Source organism: Scyliorhinus torazame, chromosome 26, assembly GCF_047496885.1.
Source record: "Scyliorhinus torazame isolate Kashiwa2021f chromosome 26, sScyTor2.1, whole genome shotgun sequence".
NCBI classification, from domain to species: domain Eukaryota; kingdom Metazoa; phylum Chordata; class Chondrichthyes; order Carcharhiniformes; family Scyliorhinidae; genus Scyliorhinus; species Scyliorhinus torazame.
This window is the reverse complement of record NC_092732.1, coordinates 36876944-36898538: the sequence shown is the minus strand read 5'-3', so window position 1 is coordinate 36898538 and position 21595 is coordinate 36876944. Positions and strand designations below refer to the sequence as shown.

At 64.5% G+C, this 21595-nt stretch overlaps 1 protein-coding gene across 1 annotated transcript in view; it reads right to left on the bottom strand.

The window, feature by feature from the left end:
• Window positions 1-21302, bottom strand: part of ilf2 (interleukin enhancer binding factor 2) — a 40178-nt gene extending 18876 nt beyond the window's left edge. The window contains exons 1-7 of the mRNA XM_072490627.1: window positions 21217-21302; window positions 21084-21126; window positions 10438-10542; window positions 8464-8541; window positions 4981-5083; window positions 2373-2438; window positions 2087-2203 (exon numbers count right to left, since the gene is read on the bottom strand). Of these exons, the coding sequence (XP_072346728.1) occupies window positions 2087-2203; window positions 2373-2438; window positions 4981-5083; window positions 8464-8541; window positions 10438-10536 (463 nt within the window). The 5' untranslated portion in view covers window positions 10537-10542; window positions 21084-21126; window positions 21217-21302. The remainder of the gene's footprint in view (window positions 1-2086; window positions 2204-2372; window positions 2439-4980; window positions 5084-8463; window positions 8542-10437; window positions 10543-21083; window positions 21127-21216) is intronic.
• Between the last annotated feature and the right edge of the window lie 293 nt (window positions 21303-21595).

Below are 21595 nucleotides of genomic sequence, written 5' to 3'. Positions count from 1 at the left end.
ACGGCTACAGATACAACCCCCACAAGAACAGCGAACGGCTACGGATACAACCCCCACAAGAACAGCGGACGGCGACGGATACAACCCCCCGCAAGAACAGCGGACGGCTACGGATACAACCCCCACAAGAACAGCGGACGGCTATGGCGACGGATACAACCCCCACAAGAACAGCGAACGGCTACAGCGACGGATACAACCCCCACAAGAACAGCGGACGGCGACGGATACAACCCCCCACAAGAACAGCGGACGGCTACGACGACGGATACAACCCCCACAAGAACAGCGGACGGCTACGACGACGGATACAACCCCCGCAAGAACAGCGGACGGCGACGGATACAACCCACACAAGAACAGCGGACGGCTACGGATACAACCCCCACAAGAACAGCGGACGGCGACGGATACAACCCCCACAAGAACAGCGGACGGCGACGGATACAACCCCCACAAGAACAGCGGACGGCGACGGATACAACCCCCACAAGAACAGCGGACGGCTACGGCGACGGATACAACCCCCACAAGAACAGCGGACGGCGACGGATACAACCCCCCGCAAGAACAGCGGACGGCTACGGCGACGGATACAACCCCCACAAGAACAGCGGACGGCGACGGATACAACCCCCACAAGAACAGCGGACGGCTACGGCGACGGATACAACCCCCACAAGAACAGCGGACGGCTACGGATACAACCCCCCGCAAGAACAGCGGACGGCTACGGATACAACCCCCACAAGAACAGCGGACGGCTACAGATACAACCCCCACAAGAACAGCGAACGGCTACGGATACAACCCCCACAAGAACAGCGGACGGCGACGGATACAACCCCCCGCAAGAACAGCGGACGGCTACGGATACAACCCCCACAAGAACAGCGGACGGCTATGGCGACGGATACAACCCCCACAAGAACAGCGAACGGCTACAGCGACGGATACAACCCCCACAAGAACAGCGAACGGCTACGGCGACGGATACAACCCCCACAAGAACAGCGGACGGCTACAGCGACGGATACAACCCCCACAAGAACAGCGGATGGCTACGGCGACGGATACAACCCCCACAAGAACAGCGGACGGCTACGGCTACGGATACAACCCCCACAAGAACAGCGAACGGCTATGGCGACGGATACAACCCCCACAAGAACAGCGGATGGCTACGGCGACGGATACAACCCCCACAAGAACAGCGGATGGCTACGGCGATGGATACAACCCCCGCAAGAACAGCGGACGGCTACGGCGACGGATACAACCCCCACAAGAACAGCGGACGGCTACGGATACAACCCCCACAAGAACAGCGAACGGCTACGGCGACGGATACAACCCCCACAAGAACAGCGGATGGCTACGGCGACGGATACAACCCCCGCAAGAACAGCGAACGGCTACGGCGACGGATACAACCCCCACAAGAACAGCGGACGGCGACGGATACAACCCCCACAAGAACAGCGGACGGCTACGGATACAACCCCCGCAAGAACAGCGGACGGCGACGGATACAACCCCCGCAAGAATAGCGGACGGCTACGGATACAACCCCCACAAGAACAGCGGACGGCGACGGATACAACCCCCGCAAGAACAGCGAACGGCTACGGATACAACCCCCGCAAGAACAGCGGACGGCGACGGATACAACCCCCCGCAAGAACAGTGAACGGCTACGGATACAACCCCCGCAAGAACAGCGAACGGCTACGGATACAACCCCCGCAAGAACAGCGGACGGCGACGGATACAACCCCCCGCAAGAACAGCGGACGGCTACGGATACAACCCCCACAAGAACAGCGAACGGCTACGGATACAACCTCCACAAGAACAGCGGACGGCTACGGCAACGGATACAACCCCCGCGCAGCTGTCGGCTGACTACACTCGACGCCCAGGCCGCAGTGATCTGAGATTTACATCGGCGAGCCGCTCAATGGTCTGCCACTCTGGAAGGCTGGGTCCAGAGCACAAAGTGCAGGCTGTGACACACACACACACACACCTGACCACCGCGCCGCCGCTTTGAAGTAGTCCAGGGAAGGGAAAAAGTAATACTTACAATGGAGTTCTGGATCCAGCTTGCGCAGATTGGGCGGGACAGTGGTGATGAGGATTTTGACAGTGGCATCAGGTGAGCTGACCTCGAAGCCGGTCTCACTGGTGATCATGGTGAGGACTGGAAGCAAGCAGAGAACCGTTACTTTCAATGCCCCTTCCTCCTCCTTCCCCCCCCCCCCCCCCCCCCCCCCCCCCCCCACAACCCCTCACTCCCGATCAGAGCTCGAAAACCAAACACAAAGGAGATCTTCCAAAATGGCGGGGGGAAAAAGATCGCAAGCACTCACCTTCAGAGGGTTCCTGAGCCCGGAGGGTCTCCACCACCTTGTTACCCAGAGCTGCAACTGCTTCCACTGAGAGAGCAGGGGAGAGGGGAAGGGAGAGAGAGAAAACACAATTACACTTTACCCAAGGGCGATATTCGGAGCGGAGAGTACGCGCTGGACGGCGGCACGCACAACCCAGATTCTGAAAAGTGGAACCTGTTTCAGACCCTCGGCCAGGACAGACAAAGCACGGCGAAACATTTATAGTGAAAGCAAACCACCGCGGAGGCTGGGATCGGAAACACATAACAGAAAACGCTGGACAATCTCAGCAGGTCCAACAGCCTCCGCGGGAGAGAACGGAGCCAACATTCCGGGTCTGGGTGAGCGACGGGGAGCTGGAATCCGATTTATTGTTGGGTTGGGAGGGGCGGTTGGAGCAGTAACGGCTGGGTTGTGGGCCAGCGATAGGAGGGGATTGACAAAGATGTCGTGAACAGATAGACAAAGAGAATGTAAATGGCGGTGATCGTGGTGAAGATGCGATGTTGGGTCGCGGCACATTGAGATCAGAATGTGTTGATGACAGAACAAAGGTGAGCAGGTTTGTCAAAGGACAACCTGAAACAAGGAGCAGGTGGCCCCAGTCGGGTGGGGGATATCTGGTAAGGGAAACACAGGATGGAAAGTGGGATGAAAAGGCGAGGGTGGGGGGGGGGGGGGGGAATGAATCGATAGAAGCAACAATTGAAATTTTAAAAAACGGGGCGAGGAGAGAGTTCACAGTCTGAAGTTGTCGAACTCTATGTTGAGCCCGGAAGGCTGTCACGTGCCTGACCGGAAGATGAGGTGCTGCTCCTCCAGCTTGCGCCGGGCTTCACTGGAACATTGCAGCAGGCCAAGGACGGACATGTGGGCGTGAGGGGAGTTGAAACGGCAGCGACAGGAAGGTCTGGGCCCTGCTTGCGGAGGTGTTCTGCAAAGCGGTCACCCACCGTTTAGTCTCTCTGATGTGGAGTAGGCTGCCCTGGGAGCAGCGAATGCAAAGGACCAGATTGAAGGAGGCGCACGTGAAGCACTGCCTCACCCGAGCGTTTAGGCTCTTGGATGGTGAGCAGGGAGGAAGTAAAGGGGCAGGTGTTACACCGTCTGCGATTGCATGGGAAGAGGGTGTTGGGAGTGATGGAGGGGTGGAGCAGGGTATCCCGGAGGGAATGGTCCCTGTGGAATGCTGACGGATGGGGGGACGGGACGTGTTTGGCAGTGGCATCATGCTGGAGTTGCCGCACTGAATCCTTGATCCATGAAGAATGCAGAGGCTAGAGGGAAGAAACAGGAGGACAAGGGGGACCCCATCCTGGTTCTGGGAGGTAGGGGAAGGGGTAAGAGCAGAGGTGCGGGAGATGGGCCGGACACGGTTGAGAGGCATGTCAGCCGCGGTGGGTGGGAAACCACGTTTAAGGAAGACACGTCCGCAGCACCGTTTTAGAAAGTGGCAGAACAGGAACAGTTGTGATGGAGGCGAAGGAATTGGGAGAATGGGACGGAGTGGCTACAGGATGTGGGACGTGAAGATGGGAGGTCGAGGTGGACGTGCAAGTCGGTGGACTTGTAATGGATACTAGCAGACAGTCTGTCCCCAAATGGTGATAGAGAGGTCAAGGAAGGAAGGAAGGGAAGTGTCGACCAGGTGAGGGTGAGAGAGGGGTGGAAATTGGAAGCAAACTTGATCAAATTCTCCAGGTCCTGACGGGAACATGCAGCAGCATCGAAACAGCCGCCAGTAGACGAATAAAGAGTTGTGGGAAGGGGCTGGAACAAGGAATGTTCTACATTACCCACCTATGGGTAAAATTGGGACCCAGATGAGTAACCACAGCAGATCCATCGTGTCAGCTTGTCCATGCCCCACTGAGCTCATATTTGCCCATCGTCACTCCGTCCTCTCTCCTCTTTCCCAGTCCCTTCCCACCTATACCCCCGCTGCTCCAAGTCCGGTCAACAACTTCCAGTTCCCCGGCCCTAACCCACCACCTCTTGACCAATGGGGATGGCCAACCCCTCCGTGCGTCCATTCCCCCACCGGGAGTGCGCGAGGGCTCTCCACCTCTTCCTCGATCGGAGGCCTGCGCAACCCCCCCCCCCCCCAATGCCACCACCACTCTCCTCCGACTGGCTCGCTTAACAACTCCTCCTCTAACTGGTCTCGCCAATGGGTGCTCACATGGGTCACCCAATCCCAAGGGCTGGGTGCCAGAAATTGTGTCAGGAAGCAAACCAGTTTTTCACGGAAGTGCGTGAGCTTTCTGGGTTAGATGGTACGACAATGGCACGCGGGTGCGGGGCAGAATAAAATCCAACATTTTGACTTGACGCTGCACGAGAGCTCTGCAGGCAAAGGGAACACGATCAGACCTTTTTTTGAATAAACCAGTCTGCACCCCCTTTCCTCGTGCAATATAAATCCTTTGAAATTTGGCACTCTGGCATTGGTTCCGACTAGGGGAAGAGCTCCTTCGGCATATCTCTTCTTCCAGAGATTCAACACATATTTAAACACAGCTGCAAAAATAACTGCGAATGAGACCCCCCCTCCCCGCCCCCACCTCGATTTGCTCACAATACTCACGGGTCGGTAGGATCTTTAGGATGACAACCAGGTCGGCGACATTGTGACCGGTCATCATTGTTCCCTTCTTGTACGAGCCCACTTGACGCACCTCCTCGATTTGCTTCAGGGAGGATAAAGACAACAAGGGCACATTTAGCAGGAAACGTGGGCAAGTGGTGGGCCGACACGGCAGCTCCTCCATGGCTGTTCTCTTCCTGGTGTCAAATCCACCTCCCGACCTGTTCCCCATAACCCTTTAACCCGTCTTTAAAAATCAGAAATGTATCGATCTCCTTCTTGAAACTATTTAATGTTCCAGACTCCACCGCACTATGGGGCAGCGAGTTCCACAAACTCACCACCCCTCTGCGAGTAGTTCCTCCTCAGCTCAGTTCTAAATCTACCGCCTCTCAACCTATATCTGTGACCTCTCGTTCTGGGTTGACCCATAAATCCAGGGGGTGATAGAAGACCAGACGGGATTTGTAAAGGGCAGGCAACTCCAGGCCAATGTTGGAAAGCTGCTCAATGTTATTATGATGCCCTCAGAAGGAGGGGAGGCGGAGGTAGCGATGGATGGGGAGAAGGCTTTTGATCGGGTGGAGAGAAGGCTTTTGATCGGGTGGAGTGGGATTACCCGTGGGAGGCGCTGGGAAGGTTTGGGTTTGGTGAGGGCTTTATTGACTGGGTGCGGTTGCTCTATCAGGCACCAGTAGCGAGTGTGCGTACAACCATGCCGAGGTCGGGGTACTTTAAACTACACCGAGGGACGAGGCAAGGGTGCCCCCCCTCCCCGTTACTGTTTGCTCTGGCCATAGAGCCATTGGCCATGGCGTTAAGAGCCTCTAGGAACTGGAAAGGGCTGGTTCAGGCAGACGGTGAAAATGACGGTCCTCCCCAGATTCCTGTTTGTCTTTCCGTGCCTCCCCATCTTCATCCCAAAGGCCCTTTTTCAAGCGGGGGAATAAGGTTATTTCGGGCTTTGTGTGGGCGGGTAAAACCCCGCGAGTGAAGAACGTGTTGCTGGAGCGCAGTCGGGGGGAGGGTGGGTTGGCGCTGCCAAACTTCTGCAATTACTACTGGGCGGCTAATATAGCCATGATCAGGAAGTGGGTAGTGGGGGAGGGGTCGGCGTGGGAGCGGATGGAGGCGGCGTCATGTAAAGACACCAGTTTGGGAGCACTGATAACAGCACCTCTGCCGTTCTCGCCGGCCCGGTACTCCACAGGTCCGGTGGTGGTGGCTCTGAGAATCTGGGGGCAGTGAAGGAGATATGAGAGTGGAGGGAGCATCGATTTGGACCCCGATTTATTTAATCATCGGTTTGTACCAGGTAGGCTGGATGGTGGGATCCGGAAACGGCAAAGGACAGGAATTAGGAGGATGGGGGATCTATTTATAGACGGAGCTTCCCCAGCTTGAGAGCCTTGGAGGATAAATTTGAATTGCCGGCAGGGAATGGTTTTAGGTATTTGCAGGTGCGAGACTTCCTGAGGAAACAGGTGCCGGCCTTTCCGCTGCTGCCACCACGGGGATACAGGATAGCAGGGCATTGTCAAACTCGGGGGCGCGACCCGCGGGCGGGTGTCGGGACAGTGGCGGAGCCGCCCGGCACGGCGCTCCCAATCGCGCAAATCTGCGTGCAACAGTCGGCTGTTAATAACACCGGCTGCAAGCGGCCTTCAAAACGGCCGCGAACACCTAAACAAAATGCGGCAGCACTGCGCATGCGCGCCGTGATCGGGCACGTAAGCACAGTGCGGCAGAAACGGTCGCAGCTTTTTGTTTTACAATTTCGGGTTTTTTAAATTCATTTAATTTTTTTTCATTTATATTATTTTAATTTTTTTTACAAGTTCGGGGGGGGGGGGGGGGGGGGGGGGGGGGGGGGGGGGGCGGGAGGAGGAGGAGAGAGAGAGAATGCAGAACTTTGGACAGATGGAGACTCCATACTTTCCCACACCGGAAGGCTTCATCTTCATCCAACAGGTTCCATTGGAGGAGCGCGTACGAGGGCCAAAGGGACCCCAAACCACTTCCTCCGTTTTTGTCAGCAGCAAACAAGGTAAAAGAAAATGGTGGGTCGCGAAGATCGGCCGGTTGGTAAATATGGGTCCCCGGAAAAAAGGTTTGAAGAACATTGGGATGGAGTCGTCTCCGGTACCTGGGTGGGAGAGGGAAGGTATTGGATATTTACCAGGAGTTTTCGGAGGCGGAGGAAACTCCGGTGGAGGAGCTTAAGGGCAAGTGGGAGGACGAGCTAGGAGGAGAGATAGAGGCGGGGTCTATGGGCGGATGCCCTAAGCAGGGTTAATACCTCCTCATCGTGCGCCAGGCTTAGCCTGATACAATGTAAGGTAGTCCACCGGGCACACCTGACAGCGGCGAGGATGAGCAGGTTTTTCGGGGTTGAGGATAGGTGTGCGAGGTGCGCGGGAAGCCCAGCAAATCATGTCCACATGTTTTGGGCATGCCCGAAGCTTAGAGGGTTTTGCTAGGGCAATGTCCACGGTGCTAAAAACACCGGTGGCGCTGAGTCCGGAGGTGGCGATCTTTGGAGTGTCGGAAGAGCCGGGGGTTCAGGGAGCGAAAGAGGCCGACGTCCTGGCCTTTGCCTCCCTGGTAGCCCGGAGACGGATCTGGTTAATGTGGAGGGACTCGAAGCCCCCCCCCTACCCCCCCGAGTGCAGAGACCTGGGTGAGCGACATGGCTGGGTTTCCCAGTCTCGAGAAAATAAAGTCCGCCTTAGTAGGGTCGATGGTCGGGTTCACCCGGATGGCAGTCGTTCGTCGACTTTCTCGGGGAAAATTAAAATGTCAGCGGATGCAGTATTCCAAGGGGCGCGGGGGGGGGGGGGGGGGGGGGGGGGGGGGGGGGGGGTTTATGGTTGAGATGTGTGAAAATTGGGATTGGGATGGGGGGGGGGGGGGGAGAAATGTTTATTATACCATGTTGATGTCATTGTTAATGTTATTTTTATTAAAATTTTCCACTACCTTTTTAAAAAAAGGTTGCCCCACAAGAGGGCAGCACAGTGGCGCAGTGGTTAGCACTGCTGCCTCACGGCACCAAGATCCCAGGTTCGATCCCGGCTCTGGGTCACTGTCCGTGTGGAGTTTGCACATTCTCCCTGTGTTTACGTGGGTTTCACCCCCACGACCCAAAGGTGTGCAGGGTAGGTGGATGGGCGCCGCTAAATTGCCCCTTAATTGGATTTAAACAAATTTAAATCCCCCCGCCCCACCTCCTTACATCTCTCGAATCTTTCCACCGTTAAAACACAACCACAAACACAGCTCCTTGACCGAGCTTTGTGGTCAGCTGCCCCAATGTCTCCTTTACGCGGCTCGGTATTGCATTCTGCCCCCGGAATGACCCTGGGAAGAGCCGCGGGCCGTTCTGTCACATTAAAAGGGCGCTGCATAACTACAAGTTGTTGCTGGCCCTCAAAACACAGCACCAACCACTTCTCCGGAGGATTTCAACGTCGCTCAACTTACCACCTCAAAGGTGCCGGGAGCGACAATCAGATTGTCGATCACGTTGTTAATCTTGGTGACCAAGGACAGTATGGAGGCCTAGAAAACAGAAGCAGCAGTATCTCGGTTAGCACAAACTTTGCACCACAGGTTTATTTCCGGCACAAAATTGACTATCAGGGCCAAGCCTCCTGGCCAGACCAGTAAGAGAACAGGCAGCAATGTGCGCCCCCCCCCTCCCGCAGGAACATTGCTGCCTGTTCTCATTACTCACAGTGGAGCGGCCTGCCCCGTCGTTGTTTGAGGGGAGTGCCGTCTCAGTGATTTATGGGAGGATTTGGGAGGGGTTGGGGTGTCCATGGAGGGGGTTAAGACTAAGTGGGAGGAAGAGCTGGGAGCGGCTTTGGAGGGTGGATTGCGGTGCGCGGTACTGCGGAGGGTGAATGCCTCGACTTTATGTGCGAGGCTGGGGCTGATACAGCTGAAGGCGGAGGGAGTACAGGGCGCACCTGACAAAGCCAAGGGTGAGCTGGTTGTTTTGAGAGGGTGGAGGATGTCTGCGAGCAGTGTGGGAAGGGCCCTGCGAACCATATCCATGTGTTTCGGTCCTGCCTGAAGCTGGAACGGTTTTAGAGGACGGTGTGTTCAGCATCGTTTCGGGGGCGTGGACGTGGAACCCGGTCCCCTGGAAGCTATATTCGGGGTGTCAGACCAGCCGGAGTTGCAGACGGGGACGGGGGAGGATGTCTCAGTCTTCGCCTGGAGGGAGGGGGGTGCGCATGAAGAACTTAAGAACTGGGACCAGTGGAGGCGACACAGGGGTGCGATGGGAGCCTCGGTGTGGTCCCCGATCAGGGGTAACCATCGGTTTGTCCAGGAAAGATGGACGGGGGTTTCAGAGCTGGCATCGGGCAGGGATTAGAAGAATGGGGGGACCTGTTCATTGATGAGACGTTTGCGAGCCTAGAGGCGCTGGAGGAGAAGTTTGGGCTACCCCCGGGAAACGCGTTCAGGTACATGCAAGTGAGGGCGTTTGTAAGGCGACAGCTGAGGGAATTTCCGTTGCTCCCGGGGATTCAAGACAGGGTGATTTCGGGTGTATGGGTCGGAGAGGGCAAGGTGTCGGCGATATACCAGGAGATGAAAGAGGGGGAGGAGATTGAAGAGGGTCTGTGGGTTGATGCCCTGAGTAGGGTTAACTCTTCTTCCTCATGTGCCAGGCTTAGCCTGATACAGTTTAAGGTTATTCACAGAGCGCATATGACGGGGGCGAGGCCGAGTAGGTTCTTTGGGGTGGAGGACAGATGTGGGAGGTGCTCGGGAAGCCCGGCGAACCATGCCCATATGTTCTGGTCGTGCCCGGCACTGGATGGGTTCTGGAGGGGTTTTGCGAGAACTATATCTAAGGTGGTGAAAGTCCAGGTCAAGCCAAGTTGGGGGCTGGTATTATTTGGGGTAACGGACGAGCTGGGAGTGCAGGAGGCGAAAGAGGCCGGTATCCTGGCCTTTGCGTCCCTGGTAGCCCAGCGGAGGATCCTGTTAGTGTGGAAAGATGCGAAGCTCCCCCAGTGTGGAAGCCTGGATAAATGACATGGCAGGGTTTATCAAAGTTGGAGAGGATAAAGTTTGCCCCGAGAGGGTCTGCGCAGGGGTTCTCCAGGCAGTGGCACCGCACGGACCCTTGAACACTAGTAAAGTGTCACTTGTCTGCACTTTACCCGAGCCCTGGATGGGACCATATTATAATATTATCAGCCAGGCAAACTCCCCGCCCTGAAATTACCGCTGGGTTCTGGTCATAAAAGACCCAAGCAGGAGAGGGTGGAATCGGAATGACATCAGCTGTGATGCTGCACGCAGGTGAATAGTCTACCAGCACACCAGTTAGGCACATGGATGCGGTACAGACGGTGCGCACACCGACCACTGACACAGCAGCTGCAAGACCAAGCGGGGTGTCCGATCAACATGCCCGTACACGTCCCTCTCTCTTACCTGCTCCGGTTGGGTCGGGGACAGATCCTGGTTCCGTTTTAGCAAGGCCTCGCTCAGGGTGGTTTCATCAGGCACAGGCTTCACCCGGGGAAAGGCCATTTCGCACTGCAGCGGGGGGGAAAGAAACAACACAACACACCCGTTTGGAAAAGCAGAGACTCGGGAGCAGAGAGGCAATTAAGCGTTTTGTTTGCGTTAAGATTCGAGACTAGCACGAGCGCCGCGTCGATGCAGAAACTGCACCGTGCAGCATTACCAGACCCCGAACACACTTGCAGGTCAGTGCAGGTGGCACAGACTCCCAGAGAAGCTGGCTGGCTCGGGGTCAACAGAGCCCCTGCAAACTGAATGATACAAGAACCTGATGCAGGAGGATTTGAGAGTCAGCAACATTTTCTCATACGCTTCACAGCTCCAGGGTCCCAGGTTTGATTCCCGGCTTGGGTCACTGTCTGTGCGGAGTCTGCACGTCCTCCCCGCGTCTGCGTGGGTTTCCTCCGGGTTTCCGGTTTCCTCCCGCAGTCCAAAGATGTGCAGGTTGGGTGGATTGGCCGTGCTAAATTGCCCTTCGTGTCCAAAATTGCCCTTAGTGTTGGGTGGGGTTACTGGGTTATGGGGATAGGGTGGAGGTGTTGACCCTGGGTAGGGTGCTCTTTCCAAGAGCCGGTGCAGACTCGATGGGCTGAATGGCCTCCTTCTGCACTGTAAATTCTATCCAGCCTCTGTGCGTCTGCCTCACAGCTTGCGTTTCACTTAAATTTTGCCTCGTCAGCAAACCTGGACGTGTTACGTTTGGTCCCCTCGCCATGCAGACAGTGGGTAGTAGTCGGAGCCCCAGCATCGATTCGTGCGGTGAATGCAGTGCCCACTTGCCAGTCTGTAAACGCTCGATTCCCACTGCCAGCTTTCTGTCTGCCAACCGAAGCTCAAACCGTTCAAATAAATCAGCCCCAGTCCGGTGAGCCTCAATTTTGTACAGTAACCTCGCGTGCCGGTACATCAAATGAAGTTACTGTGAAAAGCCCCTAGTCGCCACACTCCGGCGCCTGTTCGGGTACACGGAGGGAGAATTCAGAATGTCCAATTCACCTAACGAGCACGGAGGAAACCGGAGCACCCGGAGGAAACCCACGCAGACACGGGGGAGAACGTGCAGACTCCGCACAGACAGTGACCCAAGCCGGGAATCGAACCTGGGATCCCGGCGCTGTGAAGCAACAGTGCCAGCCACTGTGCTGCCCACATCCGTGTGGGATTTTAGTTGATGCTCAGGCTAACTGGCCTCTGCATTCTCAGAACATCCTTTATGAAACAGCCGCCGGGATATGTAGATGATCAAAACCAATGCACCCTCTTCCACTGCAGCCAGCACTTACAGAAGCCCGAGCTGCAGAGGATCGGTCAGCTTTCAGTCCCGTTCGTTCCTCCCCTACTGTCTTTGTGCCCTTGACGCCCGTTTCGCACTCTAACATGATAAGAGTAGGTACAATTTTGCCGGCACTTCCTTACTCCCCGTCGTAAATTTCTCAGACTGCAAAACATCAAAATGCTTCAAAGGGCTTCCCATTAAATCGACGGTTCTTGAAACTCAATGGTCAACAAGAACTCGCAACAACAAAAAAAACATTAAAAAAAAAAAAAATCTCCATCTTTTGTGTTAATTCACGGGGGCGAGGACCAGATAAGTCCTTAAACCTTTTCTAACAGCTTCCATTTACGTTGTCCCTTTGAACAAATGGAAGAGCTGCCTTGGTTTAAACTTTATTGCCTTGTCTGAAGGGCAGCCTAGCTGCAATCTCGGTGCTGCCCGAGCAGGACTACACTGTGCCGAGGCCACAGGAAGTACGGAATTCGCCGGGCTTATGGAACGGAGCCCTAGTACCGAGGCTGCGTGGGCAACTCAACGTCACGTGCCTGCTTGCAAAAAAGGCTACTTTCACAGCCGCCATTGCCCAACAGTGGCAGACCGACACTTCAGAGCAGCAGCACACAGTAAAGTCACATCAATACAATCTTCTCCTGGGTAAAACAACTTCAAATTTCTAGTTTGAGCTGAGACAGAGCAAGAGAGAGACAGAGAGAGAGAGAGAGAGAGACAGGGCGAGAGCGAGAGAGAGAGACAGGGCGAGGGCGAGAGAGAGACAGGGCGAGGGCGAGAGAGAGACAGGGCGAGGGCGAGAGAGAGAGACACAGGGCGAGAGAGAGAGAGACACAGGGCGAGAGAGAGAGAGAGAGAGAGATACGGCGAGGGCGAGAGAGAGACAGGGCGAGGGCGAGCGAGAGAGAGAGAGAGAGAGAGACAGGGCGAGGGCGAGAGAGAGAGAGAGAGAGAGAGACAGGGCGAGAGCGAGAGAGAGAGACAGGGCGAGGGCGAGAGAGAGACAGGGCGAGCGAGAGAGAGAGACAGGGCGAGGGCGAGAAAGAGAGAGAGAGAGAGACAGGGCGAGGGCGAGAGAGAGAGAAAGAGAGACAGGGCGAGAGAGAGACACGGGGCGAGGGCGAGAGAGAAAGAGAGACAGGGCGAGAGAGGGACGGGGCGAGAGAGAGAAAGAGGGACGGGGCGAGGGCGAGAGAGAGAGAAAGAGGGACGGGGCGAGGGCGAGAGAGAGAGAAAGAGGGACGGGGCGAGGGCGAGAGAGAGAGAAAGAGGGACGGGGCGAGGGCGAGAGAGAGAGAAAGAGGGACGGGGCGAGGGCGAGAGAGAGAGAAAGAGGGACGGGGCGAGGGCGAGAGAGAGAGAAAGAGGGACGGGGCGAGGGCGAGAGAGAGAGAGAAAGAGGGACGGGGCGAGGGCGAGAGAGAGAGAGACAGGGCGGAGAGCGAGAGAGAGAGACAGGGCGAGGGCGAGAGAGAGACAGGGCGAGGGCGAGAGAGAGAGAGAGAGAGACACAGGGCGAGAGAGAGAGAGAGAGATACGGCGAGGGCGAGAGAGAGACAGGGCGAGGGCGAGCGAGAGAGAGAGAGAGAGAGAGACAGGGCGAGGGCGAGAGAGAGAGAGAGAGAGACAGGGCGAGAGCGAGAGAGAGAGACAGGGCGAGGGCGAGAGAGAGACAGGGCGAGGGCGAGAGAGAGACAGGGCGAGGGCGAGAAAGAGAGAGAGAGAGAGACAGGGCGAGGGCGAGAGAAAGAGAAAGAGAGACAGGGCGAGAGAGAGACACGGGGCGAGGGCGAGAGAGAAAGAGAGACAGGGCGAGAGAGGGACGGGGCGAGAGAGAGAAAGAGGGACGGGGCGAGAGAGAGAGAAAGAGGGACGGGGCGAGGGCGAGAGAGAGAGAAAGAGGGACGGGGCGAGGGCGAGAGAGAGAGAGAGAGAGAGAGAGAGAGAAAGAGGGACGGGGCGAGGGCGAGAGAGAGAGAAAGAGGGACGGGGCGAGGGCGAGAGAGAGAGAAAGAGGGACAGGGGCGAGGGCGAGAGAGAAAGAGGGACGGGGCGAGGGCGAGAGAGAGAGAGAGAGAGAAAGAGGGACGGGGCGAGGGCGAGAGAGAGAGAGAAAGAGGGACGGGGCGAGGGCGAGAGAGAGAGAGAGAGAGAGAGAGAGAGAAAGAGGGCCGGGGCGAGGGCGAGAGAGAGAAAGAGAAAGAGGGCCGGGGCGAGGGCGAGAGAGAGAAAGAGAAAGAGGGCCGGGGCGAGGGCGAGAGAGAGAAAGAGAAAGAGGGCCGGGGCGAGGGCGAGAGAGAGAAAGAGAAAGAGGGCCGGGGCGAGGGCGAGAGAGAGAAAGAGAAAGAGGGCCGGGGCGAGGGCGAGAGAGAGAAAGAGAAAGAGGGCCGGGGCGAGGGCGAGAGAGAGAAAGAGAAAGAGGGCCGGGGCGAGGGCGAGAGAGAGAAAGAGAAAGAGGGCCGGGGCGAGGGCGAGAGAGGGAAAGAGAAAGAGGGCCGGGGCGAGGGCGAGAGAGAGAGAAAGAGAAAGAGGGCCGGGGCGAGGGCGAGAGAGAGAAAGAGAAAGAGGGCCGGGGCGAGGGCGAGAGAGAGAAAGAGAAAGAGGGCCGGGGCGAGGGCGAGAGAGAGAAAGAGAAAGAGGGCCGGGGCGAGGGCGAGAGAGAGAAAGAGAAAGAGGGCCGGGGCGAGGGCGAGAGAGAGAAAGAGAAAGAGGGCCGGGGCGAGGGCGAGAGAGAGAAAGAGAAAGAGGGCCGGGGCGAGGGCGAGAGAGAGAAAGAGAAAGAGGGCCGGGGCGAGGGCGAGAGAGAGAAAGAGAGCGAGGGCCGGGGCGAGAGCGGGCGAGGGCCGGGCGAGAGCGGGCGAGGGCCGGGGCGAGAGCGGGCGAGGGCCGGGGCGAGAGCGGGCGAGGGCCGGGGCGAGAGCGGGCGAGGGCCGGGGCGAGAGCGGGGCGAGGGCCGGGGCGAGAGCGGGCGAGGGCCGGGGCGAGAGCGGGCGAGGGCCCGGGGCGAGAGCGGGCGAGGGCCGGGGCGAGAGCGGGCGAGGGCCGGGCGAGAGCGGGCGAGGGCCGGGGCGAGAGCGGGCGAGGGCCGGGGCGAGAGCGGGCGAGGGCCGGGGCGAGAGCGGGCGAGGGCCGGGGCGAGAGCGGGCGAGGGCCGGGGCGAGAGCGGGCGAGGGCCGGGGCGAGAGCGGGCGAGGGCCGGGGCGAGAGCGGGCGAGGGCCGGGGCGAGAGCGGGCGAGGGCCGGGGCGAGAGCGGCGAGGGCCGGGGCGAGAGCGGGCGAGGGCCGGGGCGAGAGCGGGCGAGGGCCGGGGCGAGGGCGGGCGAGGGCCGGGGCGAGGGCGGGCGAGGGCCGGGGCGAGGGCGGGCGAGGGCCGGGGCGAGGGCGGGCGAGGGCCGGGGCGAGGGCCGGGGCGAGGGCGGGCGAGGGCCGGGCGAGGGCGGGCGAGGGCGGGCGAGGGCCGGGCGAGGGCGGGCGAGGGCCGGGGGCGAGGGCGGGCGAGGGCCGGGGCGAGAGCGAGAGCGGGCGAGGGCGGGCGAGGGCCGGGGCGAGAGCGGGCGAGGGCCGGGGCGAGAGCGGGCGAGGGCCGGGGCGAGAGCGGGCGAGGGCCGGGGCGAGAGCGGGCGAGGGCCGGGGCGAGAGCGGGCGAGGGCCGGGGCGAGAGCGGGCGAGGGCCGGGGGCGAGAGCGGGCGAGGGCCGGGGCGAGAGCGGGCGAGGGCCGGGGCGAGAGCGGGCGAGGGCCGGGCGAGAGCGGGCGAGGGCCGGGGCGAGAGCGGGCGAGGGCCGGGGCGAGAGCGGGCGAGGGCCGGGGCGAGAGCGGGCGAGGGCCGGGGCGAGAGCGGCGAGGGCCGGGGCGAGAGCGGGCGAGGGCCGGGGCGAGAGCGGGCGAGGGCCGGGGCGAGAGCGGGCGAGGGCCGGGGCGAGAGCGGGCGAGGGCCGGGGCGAGAGCGGGCGAGGGCCGGGGCGAGAGCGGGCGAGGGCCGGGGCGAGAGCGGGCGAGGGCCGGGGCGAGAGCGGGCGAGGGCCGGGGCGAGAGGCGGGCGAGGGCCGGGGCGAGGGCGGGCGAGGGCCGGGGCGAGGCGGGCGAGGGCCGGGGCGAGGGCGGGCGAGGGCCGGGGCGAGGGCGGGCGAGGGCCGGGGCGAGAGCGGGCGAGGGCCGGGGCGAGAGCGGGCGAGGGCCGGGGCGAGAGCGGGCGAGGGCCGGGGCGAGAGCGGGCGAGGGCCGGCGAGGGCCGGGGCGAGAGCGGGCGAGGGCCGGGGCGAGAGCGGGCGAGGGCCGGGGCGAGAGCGGGCGAGGGCCGGGGCGAGAGCGGGCGAGGGCCGGGGCGAGAGCGGGCGAGGGCCGGGGCGAGAGCGGGCGAGGGCCGGGGCGAGAGCGGGCGAGGGCCGGGGCGAGAGCGGGCGAGGGCCGGGGCGAGAGCGGGCGAGGGCCGGGGCGAGAGCGGGCGAGGGCCGGGGCGAGAGCGGGCGAGGGCCGGGGCGAGAGCGGGCGAGGGCCGGGGCGAGAGCGGGCGAGGGCCGGGGCGAGAGCGGGCGAGGGCCGGGCGAGAGCCGGGGCGAGGGCGGGCGAGGGCCGGGGCGAGGGCGGGCGAGGGCCGGGGCGAGGGCGGGCGAGGGCGGGCGAGGGCCGGGGCGAGGGCGGGCGAGGGCGGGCGAGGGCCGGGCGAGGGCGGGCGAGGGCCGGGGGCGAGAGCGGGCGAGGGCCGGGGCGAGAGCGGGCGAGGGCCGGGGCGAGAGCGGGCGAGGGCCGGGGCGAGAGCGGGCGAGGGCCGGGGCGAGAGCGGGCGAGGGCCGGGGCGAGAGCGGGCGAGGGCCGGGGCGGAGAGCGGGCGAGGGCCGGGGCGAGAGCGGGCGAGGGCCGGGGCGAGAGCGGGCGAGGGCCGGGGCGAGAGCGGGCGAGGGCCGGGGCGAGAGCGGGCGAGGGCCGGGGCGAGGGCCGGGGCGAGGGCCGGGCGAGGGCCGGGGCGAGAGCGGGCGAGGGCCGGGGCGAGAGCGGGCGAGGGCCGGGGCGAGAGCGGGCGAGGGCCGGGGCGAGAGCGGGCGAGGGCCGGGGCGAGAGCGGGCGAGGGCCGGGGCGAGAGCGGGCGAGGGCCGGGGCGAGAGCGGGCGAGGGCCGGGGCGAGAGCGGGCGAGGGCCGGGGCGAGAGCGGGCGAGGGCCGGGGCGAGAGCGGGCGAGGGCCGGGGCGAGAGCGGGCGAGGGCCGGGGCGAGAGCGGGCGAGGGCCGGGGCGAGAGCGGGCGAGGCCGGGGCGAGAGCGGGCGAGGGCCGGGGCGGAGAGCGAGAGCGGGCGAGGGCCGGGGCGAGAGCGGGCGAGGGCCGGGCGAGAGCGGGCGAGGGCCGGGGCGAGAGCGGGCGAGGGCCGGGGCGAGAGCGGGCGAGGGCCGGGGCGAGAGCGGGCGAGGGCCGGGGCGAGAGCGGGCGAGGGCCGGGGGCGAGAGCGGGCGAGGGCCGGGGCGAGAGCGGGCGAGGGCCGGGGCGAGAGCGGGCGAGGGCCGGGGCGAGAGCGGGCGAGGGCCGGGGCGAGAGCGGGCGAGGGCCGGGGCGAGAGCGGGCGAGGCCGGGGCGAGAGCGGGCGAGGGCCGGGGCGAGAGCGGGCGAGGGCCGGGGCGAGAGCGGGCGAGGGCCGGGGCGAGAGCGGGCGAGGGCCGGGGCGAGAGCGGGCGAGGGCCGGGGCGAGAGCGGGCGAGGGCCGGGGGCGAGAGCGGGCGAGGGCCGGGGCGAGAGGCGGGCGAGGGCCGGGGCGAGAGCGGGCGAGGGCCGGGGCGAGAGCGGGCGAGGGCCGGGGCGAGAGCGGGCGAGGGCGGGCGAGGGCCGGGGCGAGAGCGGGCGAGGGCCGGGGCGAGAGCGGGCGAGGGCCGGGGCGAGAGCGGGCGAGGGCCGGGGCGAGAGCGGGCGAGGGCCGGGGCGAGAGCGGGCGAGGGCCGGGGCGAGAGCGGGCGAGGGCCGGGGCGAGAGCGGGCGAGGGCCGGGGCGAGAGCGGGCGAGGGCCGGGGCGAGAGCGGGCGAGGGCCGGGGCGAGAGCGGGCGCGGGCCGGGCGAGGCGCGAGAGCGGGCGAGGGCCGGGGCGAGAGCGGGCGAGGGCCGGGGCGAGAGCGGGCGAGGGCCGGGGCGAGAGGCGGGCGAGGGCCGGGGCGAGAGCGGGCGAGGGCCGGGGCGAGAGCGGGCGAGGGCCGGGGCGAGAGCGGGCGAGGGCCGGGGCGAGAGCGGGCGAGGGCCGGGGCGAGAGCGGGCGAGGGCCGGGGCGAGAGCGGGCCGGGGCGAGAGCGGGCGAGGGCCGGGGGCGAGCGAGGGCCGGGGCGAGAGCGGGCGAGGGCCGGGGCGAGCGAGGGCCGGGGCGAGAGCGGGCGAGCGAGGGCCGGGGCGAGAGCGGGTGCGAGCGAGGGCCGGGGCGAGAGCGGGCGAGCGAGGGCCGGGGCGAGAGCGGGCGAGGGCCGGGGCGAGAGCGGGCGAGGGCCGGGGCGAGAGCGGGCGAGGGCCGGGGCGAGAGCGGGCGAGGGCCGGGGCGAGAGCGGGCGAGGGCCGGGGCGAGAGCGGGCGAGGGCCGGGGCGAGAGCGGGCGAGGGCCGGGCGAGAGCGGGCGAGGGCCCGGGCGAGAGCGGGCGAGGGCCCGGGCGAGAGCGGGCGAGGGCCGGGGCGCGAGCGGCGAGGGCCGGGGCGCGAGCGGGCGAGGGCCGGGGCGAGAGCGGGCGAGGGCCGGGGCGAGAGCGGGCGAGGGCCGGGGCGAGAGCGGGCGAGGGCCGGGGCGAGAGCGGGCGAGGGCGAGGGGCCGGGGCGAGCGCGAGGCCGGGGCGAGCGAGGGCCGGGGCGAGAGCGGGCGAGGGCCGGGGCGAGCGAGGGCCGGGGCGAGAGCGGGCGAGCGAGGGCCGGGGTGAGAGCGGCGGCGAGCGAGGGCCGGGGCGGGAGAGCGGGCGAGGGCCGGGGCGAGAGCGGGCGAGGGCCGGGGCGAGGGCCGGGGCGAGGGCCGGGGCGAGAGCTGGCGAGGGGCCGGGGCGAGAGCTGGCGAGGGGCGAGCGAGGCGAGAGCGGGCGAGGGCCGGGGCGAGAGCGGGCGAGGGCGAGGGCCGGGGCGAGAGCGGGCGAGGCGAGAGCGGGCGAGGGCCGGGGCGAGAGCGGGCGAGGCGAGAGCGGGCGAGGGCCGGGGCGAGAGCGGGCCGAGGGCCGGGGCGAGAGCGGCGAGGGCCGGGGCCGAGAGCGGGCGAGGGCCGGGGCGAGGGCCGGGGCGAGAGCGGGCGAGGGCCGGGGCGAGAGCGGGCGAGGGCCGGGGCGAGAGCGGGCGAGGGCCGGGGCGAGAGCGGGCGAGGGCCGGGGCGAGAGCGGGCGAGGGCCGGGGCGAGAGCGGGCGAGGGCCGGGGCGAGAGCGGGCGAGGGCCGGGGCGAGAGCGGGCGAGGCGGAGAGCGCGGGCGAGCGAGGGCCGGGGCGAGAGCGGGCGAGGGCCGGGGCTGAGAGCGGGCGAGGGCCGGGGCGAGAGCGGGCGAGGGCCGGGGCGAGAGCTGGCGAGGGCCGGGGCGAGCGAGGCGAGAGCGGGCGAGGGCCGGGGCGAGAGCGGGCGAGGGCGAGGGCGGGCGAGGCGAGAGCGGGCGAGGGCCGGGGCGAGAGCGGGCGAGGCGAGAGCGGGCGAGGGCCGGGGCGAGAGCGGGCGAGGGCCGGGGCGAGAGCGGGCCGGGGCGAGCGAGGCGAGAGCGGGCGAGGGCCGGGGCGAGAGCGGCGAGGGCCGGGGCGAGAGCGGGCGAGGGCCGGGGCGAGAGCGGGCGAGGGCCGGGGCGAGAGCGGGCGAGGGCCGGGGCGAGAGCGGGCGAGGGCCGGGGCGAGAGCGGGCGAGGGCCGGGGCGAGAGCGGGCGAGGGCCGGGGCGAGAGCGGGCGAGGGCCGGGGCGAGAGCGGGCGAGGGCCGGGGCGAGAGCGGGCGAGGGCCGGGGCGAGAGCGGCGAGGGCCGGGGCGAGAGCGGGCGAGGGCCGGGGCGAGAGCGGGCGAGGGCCGGGGCGAGAGCGGGCGAGGGCGAGAGCGGGCGAGGGCCGGGGCGAGGCGAGGCGGAGGCGGGCGAGGGCCGGGGCGAGAGCGGGCGAGGGCCGGGGCGAGAGCGGGCGAGGGCCGGGGCGAGAGCGGGCGAGGGCCGGGGCGAGAGCGGGCGAGGGCCGGGGCGAGAGCGGGCGAGGGCCGGGGCGAGAGCGGGCGAGGGCCGGGGCGCGAGAAGCGGGCGAGGGCGGGCGAGGGCCGGCGAGAGCCGGGCGAGGGCCGGGCGAGAGCGGGCGAGGGCCGGGGCGAGAGCGGGCGAGGGCCGGGGCGAGAGAGGGACAGGGCGAGAGCGAGAGACAGGGCGAGGGAGAGAGACAGGGCGAGGGAGAGAGACAGGGCGAGGGAGAGAGACAGGGCGAGGGAGAGAGACAGGGCGAGGGAGAGAGACAGGGCGAGGGAGAGAGACAGGGCGAGGGAGAGAGACAGGGCGAGGGAGAGAGACAGGGCGAGGGAGAGAGACAGGGCGAGGGAGAGAGACAGGGCGAGGGAGAGAGACAGGGCGAGGGAGAGAGACAGGGCGAGGGAGAGAGACAGGGCGAGGGAGAGAGACAGGGCGAGGGAGAGAGACAGGGCGAGGGAGAGAGACAGGGCGAGGGAGAGAGACAGGGCGAGGGAGAGAGGACAGGGCGAGGGAGAGAGACAGGGCGAGGGAGAGAGACAGGGCGAGGGAGAGAGACAGGGCGAGGGAGAGAGACAGGCGAGGGAGAGAGACAGGGCGAGGGAGAGAGACAGGGCGAGGAGAGAGACAGGGCGAGGGAGAGAGACAGGGCGAGGGAGAGAGACAGGGCGAGGGAGAGAGACAGGGCGAGGGAGAGAGACAGGGCGAGGGAGAGAGACAGGGCGAGGGAGAGAGACAGGGCGAGGGAGAGAGACAGGGCGAGGGAGAGAGACAGGGCGAGAGAGAGAGACAGGGCGAGAGAGAGAGAGACAGGGCGAGAGAGAGACAGGGCGAGAGAGAGACAGGGCGAGAGAGAGACAGGGCGAGAGAGAGACAGGGCGAGAGAGAGACAGGGCGAGAGAGAGACAGGGCGAGAGAGAGACAGGGCGAGAGAGACACAGGGCGAGAGAGACACAGGGCGAGAGAGACACAGGGCGAGAGAGACACAGGGCGAGAGAGACACAGGGCGAGAGAGACACAGGGCGAGAGAGACACAGGGCGAGAGAGACACAGGGCGAGAGAGACACAGGGCGAGAGAGACACAGGGCGAGAGAGGACACAGGGCGAGAGAGAGAGAGAGGGATGTACTGTTACTTACCACGTAAAAGTCGAACGGAATGTGAGGGACGAATGGTCTGAACCTGTATGTGTGAACAAATAAAGTTTCAAATTAATAAAATCTGGTCTGTGACAGACAGAATCTAAACAAACGAGTCTCTCGTGGCACGTACCCCCCAACTGGGCCACCCTTGCGCCAAAACGTCCACGACCACGTCCTCTGTCGCCTCTGCAATAGAAAGCATACGAATGCGCAGTTAAAATAAATACAAGCTCCATAAGCGTGCAAACATGCAACCCCCGAGGAAACAGCGTTAGGGTGGTCTGTGGTGGGTCCAAGTTCCTGACTCCTGGGGCCTGGTCAAAGAAAAATATATCAAACGAGCCAAGCCATGGGTTCAAAAGCACCTTTTAAAATCAGTCATAAGTTGGGGGGGGGGTATGGGAGAGAGAAGTGACAGCACACCCAAGAAGACAGCAAGAGAGGGGACAGGTTACGGAAACTTTCCCAGCCCAGGAATTTTGAGAAACAAGAGGAAAACACCTGGAGCA